Source organism: Nicotiana tabacum, chromosome 9, assembly GCF_000715075.1.
Source record: "Nicotiana tabacum cultivar K326 chromosome 9, ASM71507v2, whole genome shotgun sequence".
Lineage (NCBI taxonomy): Eukaryota > Viridiplantae > Streptophyta > Magnoliopsida > Solanales > Solanaceae > Nicotiana > Nicotiana tabacum.
Window position 1 is genome coordinate 3,539,887 of NC_134088.1, and position 16,942 is coordinate 3,556,828.

The 16,942-nt window shown below is 36.8% G+C and overlaps 1 protein-coding gene across 1 annotated transcript; it reads left to right on the plus strand.

Annotated features, from left to right (window-relative positions):
* The first annotated feature begins 754 nt into the window (after nucleotides 1–754).
* On the plus strand, nucleotides 755–1,452 carry LOC107819148 (uncharacterized). The gene has a single exon (XM_016645235.2). The coding sequence runs from the start codon at nucleotides 865–867 to the stop codon at nucleotides 1,273–1,275; it is 411 nt and encodes a 136-aa protein (XP_016500721.1). The 5' UTR covers nucleotides 755–864; the 3' UTR covers nucleotides 1,276–1,452.
* The last annotated feature ends 15,490 nt before the right edge of the window (nucleotides 1,453–16,942 follow it).

Here is a 16,942-nt window from a genome sequence, read left to right on the forward strand (position 1 = left end):
AGAAACAAGAATAGCATTGGCGGACATAGATATAGAGAGAGAGAGAGTTATGGGTGCTCAAGCACCCATTGTCTTTATCCGAATTTAGTATATTTACATAGGCAATTAGCAAAAAATTTAGATAAGTAGTGAGTGAATACCCATGCATAGGTAAATTCTTTTACCATCTTCTTTCGAAACTCTTTCCGACGAGCACCGATGATCTTAAAATCTTGTATCTGCCACTGAAGAAAAGGAATGGAAATGATAAACAGAAACACCACGTGGTAAAAGAAAGCTAAGCATAAGAAACTACATGAACAATATTAATACTACTGGGTATGGAAGAAAAACGCTTCACTACTTACTAATCTTCTACTCTGATCCTCGACCGTTAAACAATATACATGCATTTAATTAAATTCATTCTAAAAAATATTACTATTACTAATCAATTTTCCTCGTGCTACATTTTCTTCTACATATAAATTATATATTTTCTACTTTGTATTATTTTATATACATATTAGAGATACCTCCACTACCATATATAGTGGAATTGTGGGTCGGCATAATCATAGTATACACTATCAAATCAGCACTCCTATAAGCTTTTTGTATTGCATGCCTTAGCATTTTTGTCCACATAAATTTTGGTCCCATTTTTTAAAAATTTCAACATAGTATTTTCATCACTATTCCTGTCATAATACATTAATTAAGCAAAATTCTTCCACTTGCTATAGTTTACCTAATTAGTATCTACAACTATAAATAGCACAAATATTTCTCTAAGTTTTACAACAACAAAAACATCCAAGCATAACTAGCTAAAAACAGTATACACAAACGTCGTATTTGTTGTTTTAGTGTTGTGTTTCAAGTATGGCTAAGGTGAAGGCTTTTTCCTTTCTTGTTTTGCTTGTTTTTTCAAGTTTTATTGTAATGTCTGAAAGTCGTGTGGCGCGGATGGATTTAGGTTTGGATTTGGGTGGTGTAGGAGTTGGTCTTGGTGTTGGGATTGGCTTAGGGTTAGGTGGTGGAAGTGGTTCAGGTGCCGGTGCAGGAGCTGGTTCAGGTTCAGGATCAAGTTCAAGTTCAAGCTCGAGCTCAAGTTCTAGTTCATCTTCGTCTGGTGGTGGTGGTGGTGGTGGTGGTTCGGAGGCAGGCTCATCGGCCGGGTCATATGCTGGATCAAGAGCCGGTTCTGGATCTGGAAACCGAGGCGGATCCGGTGGTCGTGGATACGGAGGTGGATACGGCGGAGGATATGGTGGAGGAGATGGTGGTAACTAAATTCATGCATGTCAATTTTCACACGTAAAATTAATCCACCATTTCAAATTAAAGTTAATAATAATCAATGTGGTGAAGTCTTTTATGTAGCTTGTAATACGTACCTTGTACGACTTTGTTTAATCATTGTCGTTTGTATTTAGGTTAAATGTAAGGAATCATGTTTGGTTTGTGTTTTATGCATTCTTCAGTTATGTTTAAAGGTGTTTTTCAATTATTTTCAAGTTATTAACGATGATTTAATGTGAGAAAATTTCATGGAATTATAATTCATACATCCTAATACTATTTTAGCTTAAAGACGATCAACTTTGGAATTCATAAAGGATTTAATGCATTAGTGTCGGTATGATCGCATCCTTAGCTAAGTGAATTTAAGTTAAATTATTATCTGAAAACATTGAAATTCTATCATTTTCAATTCGTATTATTCTTAATTATATTGAGAGATGGAAAATGAAACAAAATTAAGAAATTTATGGGAGTATTGATTGATTTGAGAAAAGTTGTCTTGAGTGGAAATTGGATTTGAAACTGATGGTCCAAACAAAGGAAGTTTCAAGAAAACTTTGGATCAATGCCCATCCAGCCCAATACTGTAGAGTTCTCTCTTGGCCTGCAAATCATAAGATTTAACCTAAATAGCAGCCCTCTCAATTACTTAAACTAAAAATAGTCGTATATATATATATATATATATATATATATATATATATATATATAAAATGTATAATATGTGTATAACCATGTATAGTCAGTGTATAATCTATGTAGTAGAGTAGTAAAAGAAAATAGTAAAACAGGTCGGCTATTTATGTAAAGATCCCAAATTAGATCTTTTGGGCCTAATATTTTCTGTATTTCTGTATTTAGAATAAAGAGATTTTTACATTCCTATACATTATATGAAACTATATTACCCTCCCTACTCAAGTTTTACTATAATTACCTTTTATATACCCAATTACCATTTATCTACATTTTAAGGGAATTAATGATAATAATTAGTGTCCTAAAATTACTCTAACATATCTTCCACTCCCCCACGTTTCTCTCTCCACATCCCATCCCCATCCCCACGTATCTTGCACTCACCCATGATTTCACCATTGAAAATCATTAAAAAGCTTTGAATTCGAATTTGGGTTTTCAAAAAATATTATTTGTTTGAATTGGATGTTGTTGCAAAGAACTGAGAATTCTCTTTACGTCTCTCTCTATCTCTTAATCCCTAATTTCAGTAATGTAAAGCAAAGAAAAAGAGAGTAGCAATTCCACCATTGACAGCCATTAAAAAGCTTTGAAGCTTTGAATTCGAATTTGGGTTTTCAAAAATCATTATTTGTTTGGATTGGGTGTTGTTACAAATAATTGAGAATATGGTTTGGAGTTTATATCTCAATTTTTAGGGGTTTTGGTGAAGATTAGATTTGGTTTTGGCTGAATTTCAGATTGAAACTCGAAGAAGAAGAAGGCATGATATACATTATATTTACGAAATTGTAGTAAAATTATAGAAAAATTGTATTATGTTGTTTATATATTTTTCTTTTATTTATTTAACTATTGTATGAAAGTTGAACAATATTGTATTAAAATTATATTTAAGTTGTATGATATTCTAGTTGTATATAACTGAGTAGAAATAATGTAGAAAATTGTAGATAAGTTGTATAATAAATAATTAGTTGTATGATATTTGATATAAATCAGATACAAAATATACAAAAGACATATAGTATAAAATTTGTATAAAATTTGTATAAAATTTGTGTTTAAGTTGTATGATATTGTAGTTATATATAACTCGGTAGAATAATGTGTGCAAGTTGTAGGTAAGTTATATAATATATAACTAGTTGTATGAAATTTATTTTTACTATATATAAATCAGTTGCAAAAGATACAAAAGATATATTGTATAAATTTTTTTATAAAATTTGTATTTAAGTTGTATGATATTGTAATTGTATTAACTGTGTAAAAAATATGTAGTAGTAAAGTTTGATGAAAATACTTTTAAGTCTATTATAACCACTATTATTTCCACTTTACTGGTTTTAAAATTTAAGTATAAAAAAGATGATTTTTTTTCCATTTTGATATCTAAATTACCTTAAACCGAAAATATTTGATGAGGTATCAGAAACTCTTCCACTAATATGGGCAATTTGCAAGTTTTCTTTGTCTCTTTTATGCTCTTTGCATCTGTCTATGCAATTGCAAGATATGATTGCCAAGATTCCATGTGTGGAATCAACCACTTTGATATACGATTTCCTTTAGGATTACAATCAACGATAAATCCTTTTGATTGAATGCACTAATAATGGATTGGGGCCTTTTAAGGTGGAATGTACATATTTTATAAACAAAATTTATTTAGGTCGGGTAATTAACTAAACATAGACATTTTTGGTAATAGAGTTTTAAATAGTGTATAGAAAGGTAAAAATCCCTAGAATAAATTCAACAAAACTTGAAAAACTAATAAAAATAATATTACATGAAATGAAATAGAATGAGCAATTATTTGACATAAAAGTTCAAACATTTGTACTCGAGATATGTCACGACCCAATTTAGGATTGTAACTGGTGCTTAGGAGCAAGTACTCCCAAGTAAGCCTCATCGGTAATTTTACAGAAAACTGGACAGAGTTTTCCCTGTTTTTGGACCATCCCAAAAACTTTTCTGTCTCAAATCAACAACTAAATATCCTAATATCATACCAAACAATTGACAACTTGACAATTAACCAGTACAAGTCTCCACGACAACTAAACCACCAACTAACCACTAGAAATACTAATTTATCTCCAACTTTGATAAATGAGAACGATACTCAACATAAGACTATAATAACAAAAGAATACACACGACACTAAAATAATGACTATGGAGCGACTCTAAGAGTTCAATGAAAAGACCATAACAATAAATAAAATCTCTGTCCACGCGAACAAGTGCGAGGCTCACCGAGAAATATCAACCTGTGCGCTCTAATTAACGAAACCCTCGTCTGCGTTAACTGTTGTCTCTGTAAAAAAAATTGGCGGGGAATGAGTCGCTAGCTCAGTGAGTAATAACACTTAACCACAACCGTTTTTATTGGGGACAAGTCAGAAAACATGTTAGTATATCAAACAGAAAATAACATAAAAATGCCTTTTCAGAAACAATAAATAATTTTCAGTCTCGTCATGCTTTTCTTGCAGTATAATACAATTAACAGTTCGGTAATAAACTCGATAACCATTGTCTAATATCAATATTCACATTTGGGAGGTTTCAATGAACGGATCATGTAATCGGTATAACTGTGGACCTCTTCGCAAGAAGTCAAATATAACGGTAGTCCCTACTCGAGAGAAATCGGTAACGGTATGTTAATTCTACCTTGCCACTAGCGAGGGCTATAACGGTAATCTCTAATTACAAGGTGCACTAGGTCTAACGAACCCGCCGTTAGCTACGGGATCCTTCAATGTCTACTCTCATTTATACTTGTCTCTGTAATCCGTATATACTCATAGAAAATATCTTAAAACAATATAGGCTATTTCGGTTCTTATCAAATCATATAATTTATTTTCGATAACAGTAAATTCAAGTAATGGTAAAACAGGTCTAGTGACAACGAAAATATTTAAAACAACGGTAATCTTCTCAAATAACTATTTCGGTATCATATCAAGTAAAAGACTTGTCCCACGTGCAACTTAAAATAATCGGTAACATATTCATATTAAAAATCATGTGTAAATCATGCAAGTTATGAAAACATAAATTGCGGTAAGATTATTACTCACAGTATTCGTGTCGAAATACCAAATGCTTCACCTTGAGCAATGCGTACAAATTCCTCCAATCAATCTATACATAGTTACATAATATCGATCTCATGTTAATTTTCTTATTTAGGCTAATTCATAACTATTTTAGAAAACTCAATCATCGGGGTTCATATTTGAGTCTTAATTTATGGATTTATATTTACCCATGCTATGAGTAATTTAAATTAGTCCAAAAATCTTGTAAATAAAAAGGTATTTATATTTAATCATAGAACTAGTTCATAATTCTATCAATTTCAAACTATTTAGTATACTTTATTTCTACAAAATTAGACCTATCAGCACCTAAACCAAACCTTTATAGCCTTACTGTCCATAATAATTATTTATTTATTTATAAAAAACTGATATGAAATTCTTTTATACTACATGAAATCACGTAGATGTAGTAAAATAATTCAACTGATAAGAAGAAGGTTAACCTCTTGAGCCGAAGGATTCAATTTCAACCCCTAGTTCTTCTTAAAGCCTTTGTCCAAAGCTTTCTTCTTCCTCCTCTTTTTTCTTATTTTCTCTTTCTTTCCTTCCCTGCTTTTGTATTTTTCCCGTTTCCTGAAGCTTCTGCTTCATCCCCTAACCCTTTTTAATATTTTAGGGCAGATGTTTGTTATGGGCTTCGGCCCTTTGTCTTAAATTCCTTGTCCCCCCCCCCCTTTTGATTTTTTTTAGTTAGTTTCTTATTGTTATTATTATTATTATTATTTTGCTAATGACCAATACACCCTTATTAAAAATATAGGGTATTACATCCTCCTACCTTATGAAATTTGGTCTCCGAATTTAGCTCAAGTACGCTCCTGTAGACTGAAATAAATGGGGATACTTCGCTTGCATATCTTTTTCTACTTCCCAAGTAGCTTCTTCAATGGTATGATTTCTCCACAAAACTTTAACGAACATAATTTCTTTTGACCGTAGTTTTCTTACTTGTCTATCAACAATTGCCATTGGTTTCTCCTCGTAAGACAACTTTCATTAAGCGGTATAGTAGAGGCTTCAATTACTGAGATGAGTCTGATATACATTTTCTTAACATTGAGATATGAAAAACTGGATGAATAATGGACAACTCAGGAGGAAGTTCCAAACGATAAGCCACAGCTCCCACTCGGTCTAGTATCTTATACGGTCCTATAAACCTGGAGCTCAGCTGCCTCTTTTCCCAAATCGCATCACACCTTTCATGGGAGAGACTCATAAGAACACTTTTTCTCCAATTGTGAACACTAAATCTCTTCTTCTCTTATCAGCATAAGATTTTTGTCTACTTTGAGCTGTAAGCAATCTCTGCCTGATCAACTGGACTTTGTCCATAGCTTCTTGTACTAAGTCGGGTCCCAATAAGTTAGTCTCACCAGCTTCAAACCATCCGATAGGAGAACGACATCTTCTACCATATAATGCTTCGTATAGTGCCATTTGAATACTGTACTGGAAGCTATTGTTGTAAGCAAATTCAGCTAAAGGTAGATAAGTGTCCCAACTACCTCAAAACTCAAGAATGCAAGCTCTCAACATATCCTCCAAGATCTGAATAGTACATTCAAACTGCCCGTTTGTCTGTGGATGAAATGCAGTACTAAGATCTACTCGTGTACCCAATGCTTCTTGAAAAGATTTCCAAAAGCGTGAAGTGAATTGTGATCCTCTATCAGAGATGATGGATACTGGAACTCCGTGAAGTCGGACAATTTCGTTCATAAATATCTATGCATACCTGACTCCATCATATGTAGTCTTTACCGGCAAAAAATGTGCTGATTTCGTCAGTCGATCTACAATCACCCATACCAAGTCATAACCTCCAAGGGTTCGTGGTAGCCCAATGACAAAATCTATAGTAATTCTTTCCCATTTCCACTCTGGAATCTCAATTTGTTGTAGTAGTCCTGCGGGTCGCTGATGCTCAGCCTTGACCTGCTGACAAGTCAAACAACTAGAAACAAAGTTAGCAACATCTTTCTTCATACCTTCCCACCAATAAAATTGCTTCAGGTCATGGTATATTTTTGTAGATCCAGGATGTATAGTGTATTTAGTGTTGTGAGCTTATTTAAGAATAGCATGTCTCAACCCATCTACGTCTGCTACACATAGCCTGTCACTCATTCGAAGAACAACACTTTCAACAATCATATCCTTGATTTTACCAGCTAAGGCCTCATCTCTGTATTTGCATAACCGTTCATCCTCATATTGGGTGGCCTTAATGCGCTCAACTAATGAAGACTTAGCCTGAGCACAAGCCAACAATGCCTCTGAATTTCTAACTCTAAATCTGATACCTGTATCTTCTAGTCTCTGAATATCTTTGGCCAAAAGTCTCTTTGCAGGGAGCTATATGTGCCATACTCCCCATAGATTTTCTACTCAATGCATCAGCCACCACATTGGCTTTTTCAGGATTATACAAAATAGAACAATCATAGTCTTTGAGTAGTTCCATCCAATGACGCTGTCGAAGAATTAGATCTCTCTGCTGAAAGATATACTTCAGACTTCTATGGTCAATATAAATCTCACAAGTTTCGCCGTATAGATAATGTCTCCAAATTTTTAGAACAAATACCACTACAGCCATCTCCAAATCGTGTGTAGGATAGTTTTGTTTGTGCGTTTTCAATTGTCTCGAAGCATAAGCAATAACACGACCATTTTTCATGAGAACACATCCTAATCACACCCTCGAGGCGTCACAAAATACTAAAAATCCTCCAGAACCTGATGGTAAGGCTAATATTGGTGCAGTTGTCAGCCACGTTTTGAGCTTCTGAAAGCTCTACTCATATTTCTCCGTCCACTGAAACTTTGCATTTTTCTATGTTATCTTGGTCAGCAGCGCTGCTATTCTGGAGAAATCCTGCACAAAACGCCTGTAATAGCCTGCTAAGCCTAAAAGCTGTGAATTTCTGTAGGAGAAGTAGGTCTGGGCCATTTCTGCACAGCTTCGGTTTTCTTAGGATCTACCATAATTCCATCTTTGGATACAACATGCCCCAAAAATGCTACCGAGTCTATCCAGAATTCACACTTTGAGAACTTAGCATAAAGTCTATGTTCTCGCAATGTTTGCAACACAGTCCTGAGATGATTCTCGTGTTCTCTTTGGCTACGAGAATATATCAGTATGATCCAGAAATGGCTTGAACTCCCTATTCATTAAATCCATGAATGCAGCTAGAGCATTTGTTAGTCCAAAAGGTATCACAAGAAACTCATAGTGCCCGTATCAAGTTCTGAAAGCAGTCTTAGAAATATTTTCATCTTTGATTCTAAGTTGATGATAACTAGAACGAAGGTCAATCTTTGAAAAGTGGGCAGCTCCTTGTAACTAATCAAACATGTCATCTATACGAGGTAAGGGATATTTATTGCGTATTGTTATCTTGTTCAACTGCCTGTAGTCAATGCACATTCTCAAGGATCCGTCTTTCTTCTATACGAACAATACTGGTGCACCCCCATAGTGATACACTAGGTCTAATAAAACCTTTATCTAACAAATCTTATAACTGTTGCTTTAGCTCCCTCAGCTCTGCTGGTGCCATTCGATATGGGGGTATAGATATGGGCTGTGTGTCAGGTAGCAAATCAATACTAAAGTCTATTTATCGTACTGGAGACAATCCTGGTAAATCCTCAGGAAATACATCAGAAAATTCTCTCACTACTGGTATATTTTCCATACTAACTGTTTCCTTTCTTGTGTCATTTACAATAGCTAAGAGACCCAAGCAACCTTTCTTCAGAAGTCGTTGAGCCTTCATAAAAGATACAATTTTGCAAGTCTCTAGAACCTGGCTCCCTCTTAGAATAAAACTGGGTTCATTTGGTATCTCAAACTTAACTATCTTTGCATGACAATCGACTATAGCATAGCAAGAAGATAACCAATCCATTCCCATCAACATGTCAAAGTCAATCATATCAAGTATAATAAGGTCAACTAGAGTATCTCTACCCTCAACCCGAATCTGACAAACACGATACACGTATTTAGCTAATAGAGACTCTCCAACAGTAGTTGCAACTAGAAAAGGATCATTCAATAGCTCAGGCTGTCTACTAAATCTCAAAGCAAAGTACGAGAACACCTAGAAGTGAGTAGATCCCGGATCAATCAACATAAGTGCATCAAATGAACAGACAGAAAGAATACATGTAACCACTGCATTCGAGGACTGAGCATCCTATCTAGTAAATGCAAAAACTCTCACCTGACCTCTACCAGCATTGCCTTGTCCTTGATTCACAGTAGCACGGTCTCCAGCACCTCGACCTCTATTTCCTATGCCTGTAGTACCTGAAGTATTACAAGTAGTCTGAGTCGGTACAACTGATTGAATAGAAGGCTTGGTTAAAATTTCTCAGAGGTTGAGGGCAATCCCTCAAGTGATGTCCCAACTGGCCACACCGAAAGCACTCTCCAGTTAGAACACGACATTAGCCCAAATGTGATCTACCACAAGTTTGGCAGACTGGAGTAGTGACATATAATTGCCCAAAATTACGATGTCCAAAAGATGACGGTCCCTTATTACCTTTTCTGTAATATGGTCTGTATGTGGACTGTGAAGACATGTGTGTCGTTGTCTAAGAACCCTGTTGTTGTTGTCCTTGACTTCCTGCTCTTCTATTTTCACTAAAACCACCACTGAGAGCCCCTCCTGTCTTGGCCTTCTTACATAAAGCACTAGATGCACGCTCCTCACGTCCCTTGTTTTCAATCTTTCTAGCAAGGTCAACTACATCAGAGTAGGATAAAGTCTTCATCTGTGGGGCTACTGCAGTGTATAGACGACCAACCAATCCATCAACAAACCTCTGAATTCAAGCTTCTTCGGTAGGCACTAAGTGAGGAGCATATATAGCCAGCTTACAGAACTTAGTGTTATGTGTTGACACATCCATATCTGGAGTCTGAACCAATCTCTCAAAGTCTCTAGCATATTGTTGCATCAGACTATCTGGAAGAAAATAATTCTTGAACAACTTAGTGAATTCGTCCCATATCAGTTGTGGTGCTCCTATTGGCCTTCCTAGCAATACCGTTTCATACCATGTGTTGGCCATATCCTCAAGTTTGTATGCTGCGAGCTCCACAGCTCTCTCACTAGAATATCAAGAGCACATAATGCCTTAAGTGTTCCATCCAAGAAACTTTGAGGATCTGCTAAATTATCGGAACCTGTGAATTTTGATGATTTCAATTTCAGAAACTCTTGTAGGGATACTTCCTTATTCCTGAAAGTCTGATCTGTGCAGGTGCTTGTGTTTGTAAAGTAGCCTGAGGAGCTGAACTTCCTCCATGAGTAGGCACCAATGCTTCTAACATATTCAATAACTTTGCCACTGCATCTGTAGGTAAGGCAACAGTAGGTACAATATTTGGCACTGGCGGTGGAGCGTTCTGAACTCCCTGCTCTTGCACTTGATCTGGCATAACAACTTGGGTTTGACCCATGTTCCCAACTTGAGGTTGAGGAGCAGTCTGTCTTCTAGTTTGATGAACCCCAACTTGACCGCCACCCCGGGTAGCACCACGTCCAGCAGATGAGGGTGTTCATGTCCTAGCCATCTGTGAGCACGTGATTTTTGCCCTATGAGAACTACTCCCAAAAATTCAAAATAAAATGGTGTTGTGTTGTTTGTGATTTATTTGTATTTTCGTCTGTGCAGGTTTATTTCTACTTTGATTAAGAAAAATACAAAAATATGTGTTGCATGTGCATTTAGGAGTTAATTATGCATTTTTGGAATTAATTAAACCATGTCCTACTTTAAAGAATGAAAATCACAAAAAATATGAATTCCGGTAGTTTTGCCATTTTTATTGTTTAATTGTGCGATTTTATTTTTGATCTCGTGTGTTAATTGTTGTTAAGGGTTAATTAATATCTTTTTAAAATAATTTTGGTTTTACAAGTCAATTTAGGAATTATTGGTTTTAGGAATTAAAAAAGAAAATAGAAGAGAAAGAAGAAAACAAGAGAAATTTCGGACTGGGCCAGTTTTGAAAAGGAAACATTCAGGCCCAATGTCACACCCCATGTCCAGGCCCAACCGGCCGGTCCAAGAGACCATACCAAACGACGCCGTTTCATCGCCAATCAATCTTGACCGTTCAATCATCCAATCCAACGGTCCAAGATTCCTTTCCCATAACCCGTCTCTGGCCCGACCCGCTTACCCCGAACCACACCCGCCCCAGTTAAGCCTAAACGACCCCGTTTGGCTTAAAGTGGCTTGATCCGGACCGTTGGTTCCCATCATCCAACGGCCCAGATTAATCACCTGATTCCAATATATCAAAACACCCAAACCCTCTCTCACCCGCCTCATTTCCACCTCTTCGTCTCCAAGAACCAGAGACCAAATGACCCTCCACAAAACCCTAGCCGCCCTCATACCCCATCGTCTGAAAGCAGGCGGCAACAACGCCGGTGACCACGAAACTAACACCAAGGCACCCCCTGACCACCCTCGCCACAGATCTGTTAACCGCTTGCCTTGAATCAACCTCCAGCTTCTCGAATCTTCAATCGAAGATTCGAGCAGGACCTAGATCTACCCCAACTAGTCCCAAACTCATACCGGACATGTCCCTGACCCCCCTCGTCACCAAACCACCGTTGGTTTGGTTCGAATCAGACCAGAACCACTCGAACCTCAAATCAAACCCCCAAGTACCCTAGAAAGCCAGAGGTTGAAATCTGTCCCAACTGAAGGATGGTTTGGGGTCTAATCGACTTTAGTCGAAGTGTTCTCAGTTGAGAACACTCGATTAAGGTCCGTTCGACCTCAAAAATGGTCCGAGTCAGGGTCCAAGTTAGGGTCGTCCATGTTTTCGAGTTCTTGAGGTATTTTCCCTTTCTTGTTTGGGTTTGGTTATTCTGTTTACTTTATTTAGTGTAGCTTTATTGGTTTTTCAATTGTTGTCGATTGATTCTGTCCTTCTCCATCAGACCTTTTATTTGGTCCAATTTTATCATTGCTTCTGTTTGCTGTCGATTGTTATGTGTTATAATTTATGTAATCGATTGAATAAGTGTCGTCGATTAGTCTGGTATGCTTGAATGTTAGATTAGCATGATAATAGTCTAATTTTTGGTTCATGCTTGTCTGTTTCCCCTCCTGCCTCGTTTGTGTTCTAAGGTTGTATTAAAATGACCTCGTTGGTATATTTGAACTTAGAACTGAGCCTGTTGGTATATCCAGTTCATTGAACTGAATTTATTGGTCATTTGTTATCCTGAATCTGTCAATACCCTTAAAGCCCTGTTGATTGTTTCTTCTTTTGTATTCCAATCTGATTAAGGCATATGCTCGTCTAGTTGATTTCAGCTCACCTGTTGTTGAGCTAAATATGATTGGTTCCCCAATATAGCTAGTTCAATATGTGTTGCCCTGAACCCTTAGTCTTCATTTTAATGCCATTTTGATTTAATAGCTTGAATTACTAACTGATTTGAATTGGTTATAGCTGTTGTAGTTAGTTGGATTCAGTTTAGTTAGTGGGTAGGTTTGAATAGGTTATAGTTGAAGGGTTCAATGCAGAGTGAAAGGGATTGGGTAGGATAGTGATTCCAGGGGCTTTAGGAGGGTAATTTGGGAATTGAAGAGTTCAGAAATTGGCTAGTTTAAGTGGGTTGTCAGTAAAATATTAAAGTACCATTAAACTAATGAATTGTTTAGTATTAGTGGGGAACAAAACATAAAGGCATGGGGGATTAATTGAATATTATGAGCTGCCCATACATTTGGGCACAAGATACTTAATAATGGGATGTAAGAGAATATCATGGGCAAAAAGATGGTGGGGGTATTAGTTTAACTATTTTTGAGAGAGGGAAGGGTCTGTTAGGGGGCAGATAAATAGAGATTAGCAGAGACATTGAGGGGGGACTTTTTTGGGGGAATAGGCAGTAAGGGTTGAGGGTCAAAACAAATAGAAAAAGTCAAAAGATAGGCACACACTGCCTGACTTTGGAAAAGATTGAGAAAACCTACTGTTGCATTAGTTTCCTGAAGTCAAATTAGAATTCCAGTTGATGAGTTGCATGTTTCTAGCTTGATTTCTGATTGTGAGAGTCTCAGGGTTCCCTGGTTGGTTTTCTAGTGATTTTGGGTTTGTTCAGGCTGGTTTTGAGTCAGTCTAGTAATTCTTGTTTGGTTTTAAACACTTCTGGATTTCTGGCTCATCACTTAGGCCTGTTCTTTGTTCTATATTACTGGGCATTGATTATTACTGTTGTTGTTGGGCTGTGCTATCTGTTGCTGCTGACCTGCCTGTTTTCTTCTTCTTCTTCCATTGTAACTGATTTCCAGGTACACAACTGTAACTCTGGCATTTGTAAGCTGAAAACATGGAGTTCGAATATACGTGAAGAGTTGAAATTTTGTTTTGGTTTCTATATGACTGATGTATTTAAATTATTCAGTCACTGTTGTTATTATATAGATCCATGTTGGTATGTAGTAAGTGGACTGAAATGGAGTTGTATGAGATTTTTTTTAATATAGTTCATACTAAAACATGTTAGCATATGGTAACTGATCCCTGTAGTTAAAAATGAGTTTGTTGGACTGTTAAATTAATTGGGACTGTGACTGTTGGATTACTGGATCATTAGATTCTGTCGACTAAGTCTGAATGTCAGTTTTTTTATGTCAATGGCTAATTCTAGAAAGTACCACATCAATTGAAAGGAAAAGGAAAGTGTAGAATGCAAATAGTATTGGAATTCGGTTAAAGTGTCGATTGTAGGCATTAGCTATAGTTAGTTTAGTGTGTGTGTTCAGTTTAAACAGTTAAAGCTAGAAATAACTGGAATTAGCATTCTATTTTTGAACCTGTGATATTATGTTTGCATTAAGGGTCGTTGTTCAAATTGGTAATAGTAGTCATGTGAGTGTCGAACTAGATGTTAGGACGGCAATGGCATAAGACGTTGGCTGGTCCGTTAGTTAAAAACAGAGCGGGGGTGTCAATTGCATGTTTTGGGAAATATAAATCATCTTGCGAGTTGTTTACTGCTTTCAGTGCATTATTAACTCGTTTTAATTACAATAGGTAATGAATTAGTGAATTGGTATTAAACTAATGGCTTAGAAACTTCATTCAGGACCGTTTAAGTTAATATGAGCAATCTGGGCCATACCATAGCCCAATTGTACGGATCATTCGAATTTGGTAACAAGCTCGTTCCCCCTTAGGCCTCTAACATGCTTGCTAGCCTGATGCTTTGATCAAAGGCCCCAAAATTGGGCATTTTTAAACACGCAGGTTTATTTTAATATAGTAGTTCATAAATTAACTAAGTTTTCTTTTATTATTATTAGAGACAATGATATTAAATAGAAAATCATAGTCGCTTTTAGGTTTGCCTTTTAAATAATAAATGAGACGAGCCTCGATAAATAGAACACATAAGTCGCGGGGTCCTCATCAAATGTATATTTAAAATACTTAGACTTAGGGACGAGCCGTTTAGCCAATTTCACGGTCTTCCCCTAAATAATCACACGTTAGTCTCTTTAGGTGCGTACTTTAATAACATTACCTCCTTAAACCCGGGTGCACATTTATGTGACCTAAATCCAAATCTCAACGAAGTCGAAATATGTTGACAATCACGGGTACATTGATTGTGACGTGGTTCGAGATGTGTAGACACCTGATTTTTGACCCTCCCCGAGAATTTTCACATTTTTAGCGTGAATATGTGAAATTGAGTCTAATATAGTCATTTTAACTATTTTTACTTTATAATGTTGCAAAAAAGAAAAAATCACAAAAATACATATATATATTTTAGTTTATGTATTTCTCATAAACTTGAAAAAATACAAAAATTGTACTTTATTTTGGTACTTTATATAAATTCGAAAATTACAAAAAATAATTCTATTAATGTTTTGTAGTCATTTTAATTTTTGAAAAATACAAAAATACTACTTTATATTTTATTTTTATATAAAAACGAAAATTAAAAAAAAATAGTTTTATTAATATTTTGTAGCTATTTTAAATCATGAAAAATATACTTAAAAGATATAGTTTTGTTTAAATATTAGTCTTATTTTTGGTAGTTATTTTGTTTGCATAGGACTAGTTAAGCAACGTCGTGTCCTTAATCGGGTCCGAGAAAAAGAATAATATTCGGGTTCAAACTTACCCGCTTTTAGGCCTAATTTTCGGACCTAGCCCATAATAATCCGAGTCCGCCACACGTGGGGAACACGGACGGAATCTCATACACGGGGAAACCCACCACGCGTGGGGAACACAAGCCTCGAACCCCACCACGCGTGGGGCTCATTTTTCGGGACAAATGGGAATTAATACACGGACAAAACATTTTGGAAAGAGGAGGATTTTTGAAATTTTGGACTGGGAAATTTCTTGGAAAAACTGGTGCACTGTTCACCATCTTCTTCAAAGAAGACACCAACGAAACCCTACCACCAAGACTCCAAACGATCACCTCCATCGACGCGTCAACCACTGCTCGTCGCCACCACCAAACGACCACCCCGTCTCCTCCCAAACTCCCTCGACGACCATCCAAACTACCAGCCTCCGTCGACCCACTGTCGCAACCAAACAGGTCCGTCACCTTCCCCAGCACCACGACCAACAGCAACCACCAGCTCCCTCCATCGTCTCACACAGCCCACGACCATCACTTCTCCTCCTAGCTCCATCGTTGCACCCCCCCGTCGTCAACCACCCCCACCCCCGTCGTCAAACACCACCGCCCTCACGTCCAAGAACCAGAAAAAAACCTACCCGTCGCCACTGCCCAAACGAACCCTCCCTCCTTGCCACGACTGACCAAAAAAAACACACGCACACGCCAGCTGAAACTTAACCGAAAACATTCGAAAAGTAGCCCAGAAGTTCTGTCCGGGGCGAGGTCGTTGAGGTCGTCTTTGGTTCGCCGAGGTCCGGTACGTCGAGGTCCGGTACGTCGAGGTTGGTCGTTGAGGTCGCTGTAGAGGTTTGGTCCATGGCTCTATGCGTTTCTGTTTGTTCAGGTTAGTAAACCTCAATGTATTAGACAAAGAAATGCTATTTTAAATGTTCGAAGATGCAATATAGAAATTGGTATGATAATTTTCTGCTTATGTTTCACCGTATGCATTTTGGTTCATCTTTGTGTTATGTTATTCTTGTTTACTTGATGTCATTTGATTTAGTTGTATTAGGAGTTCTAGGACACAATTTGACGTTGATTCGTTTTTCCCTTCGTTTTCTTAGTTTATTTGGACAAAATTAGTATTAGTACCTGTTGTTACTACGCCCGAAACACTCATTCGCTTAACTTCTTTTATTAAACTTTTGACAAGTTATGAGATTTTAGTTGTAAAGAAGCGGTAAGTTTTAGTATGGTTAAAGGCGTAAAAATGACATCCTTTCAAAATAAAAATAATAATAAATAAATAAATAAACGAGACTAGCTTCGCCAAAATAAAAATGTGCAGATTGCGGAGCCCTCACAAAATATATGTATTAAATGCTTAGATTCCGGGACGTGCCGTTTAGCAAAATTCACGGCCCTACCCAATATAATAATGCGCTAGTTGCTTTAGGTGCGCCTTTAATAATGTTATCTCCCTAAACTCGGGTGCACATTGATGCGACCCAAATCCAAATCTCAACGAAATCGAAATGTGTCTCTAATCACGGGTACATTGACTGTGACGTGGTATGAGATGCATTTCCATGACGTTGTAAATCCTTTTAATAATGAAGGAGACGAGCCTCGACAAACAAAAAATGCACAAGTCGCGGGGCCCTCTAAATG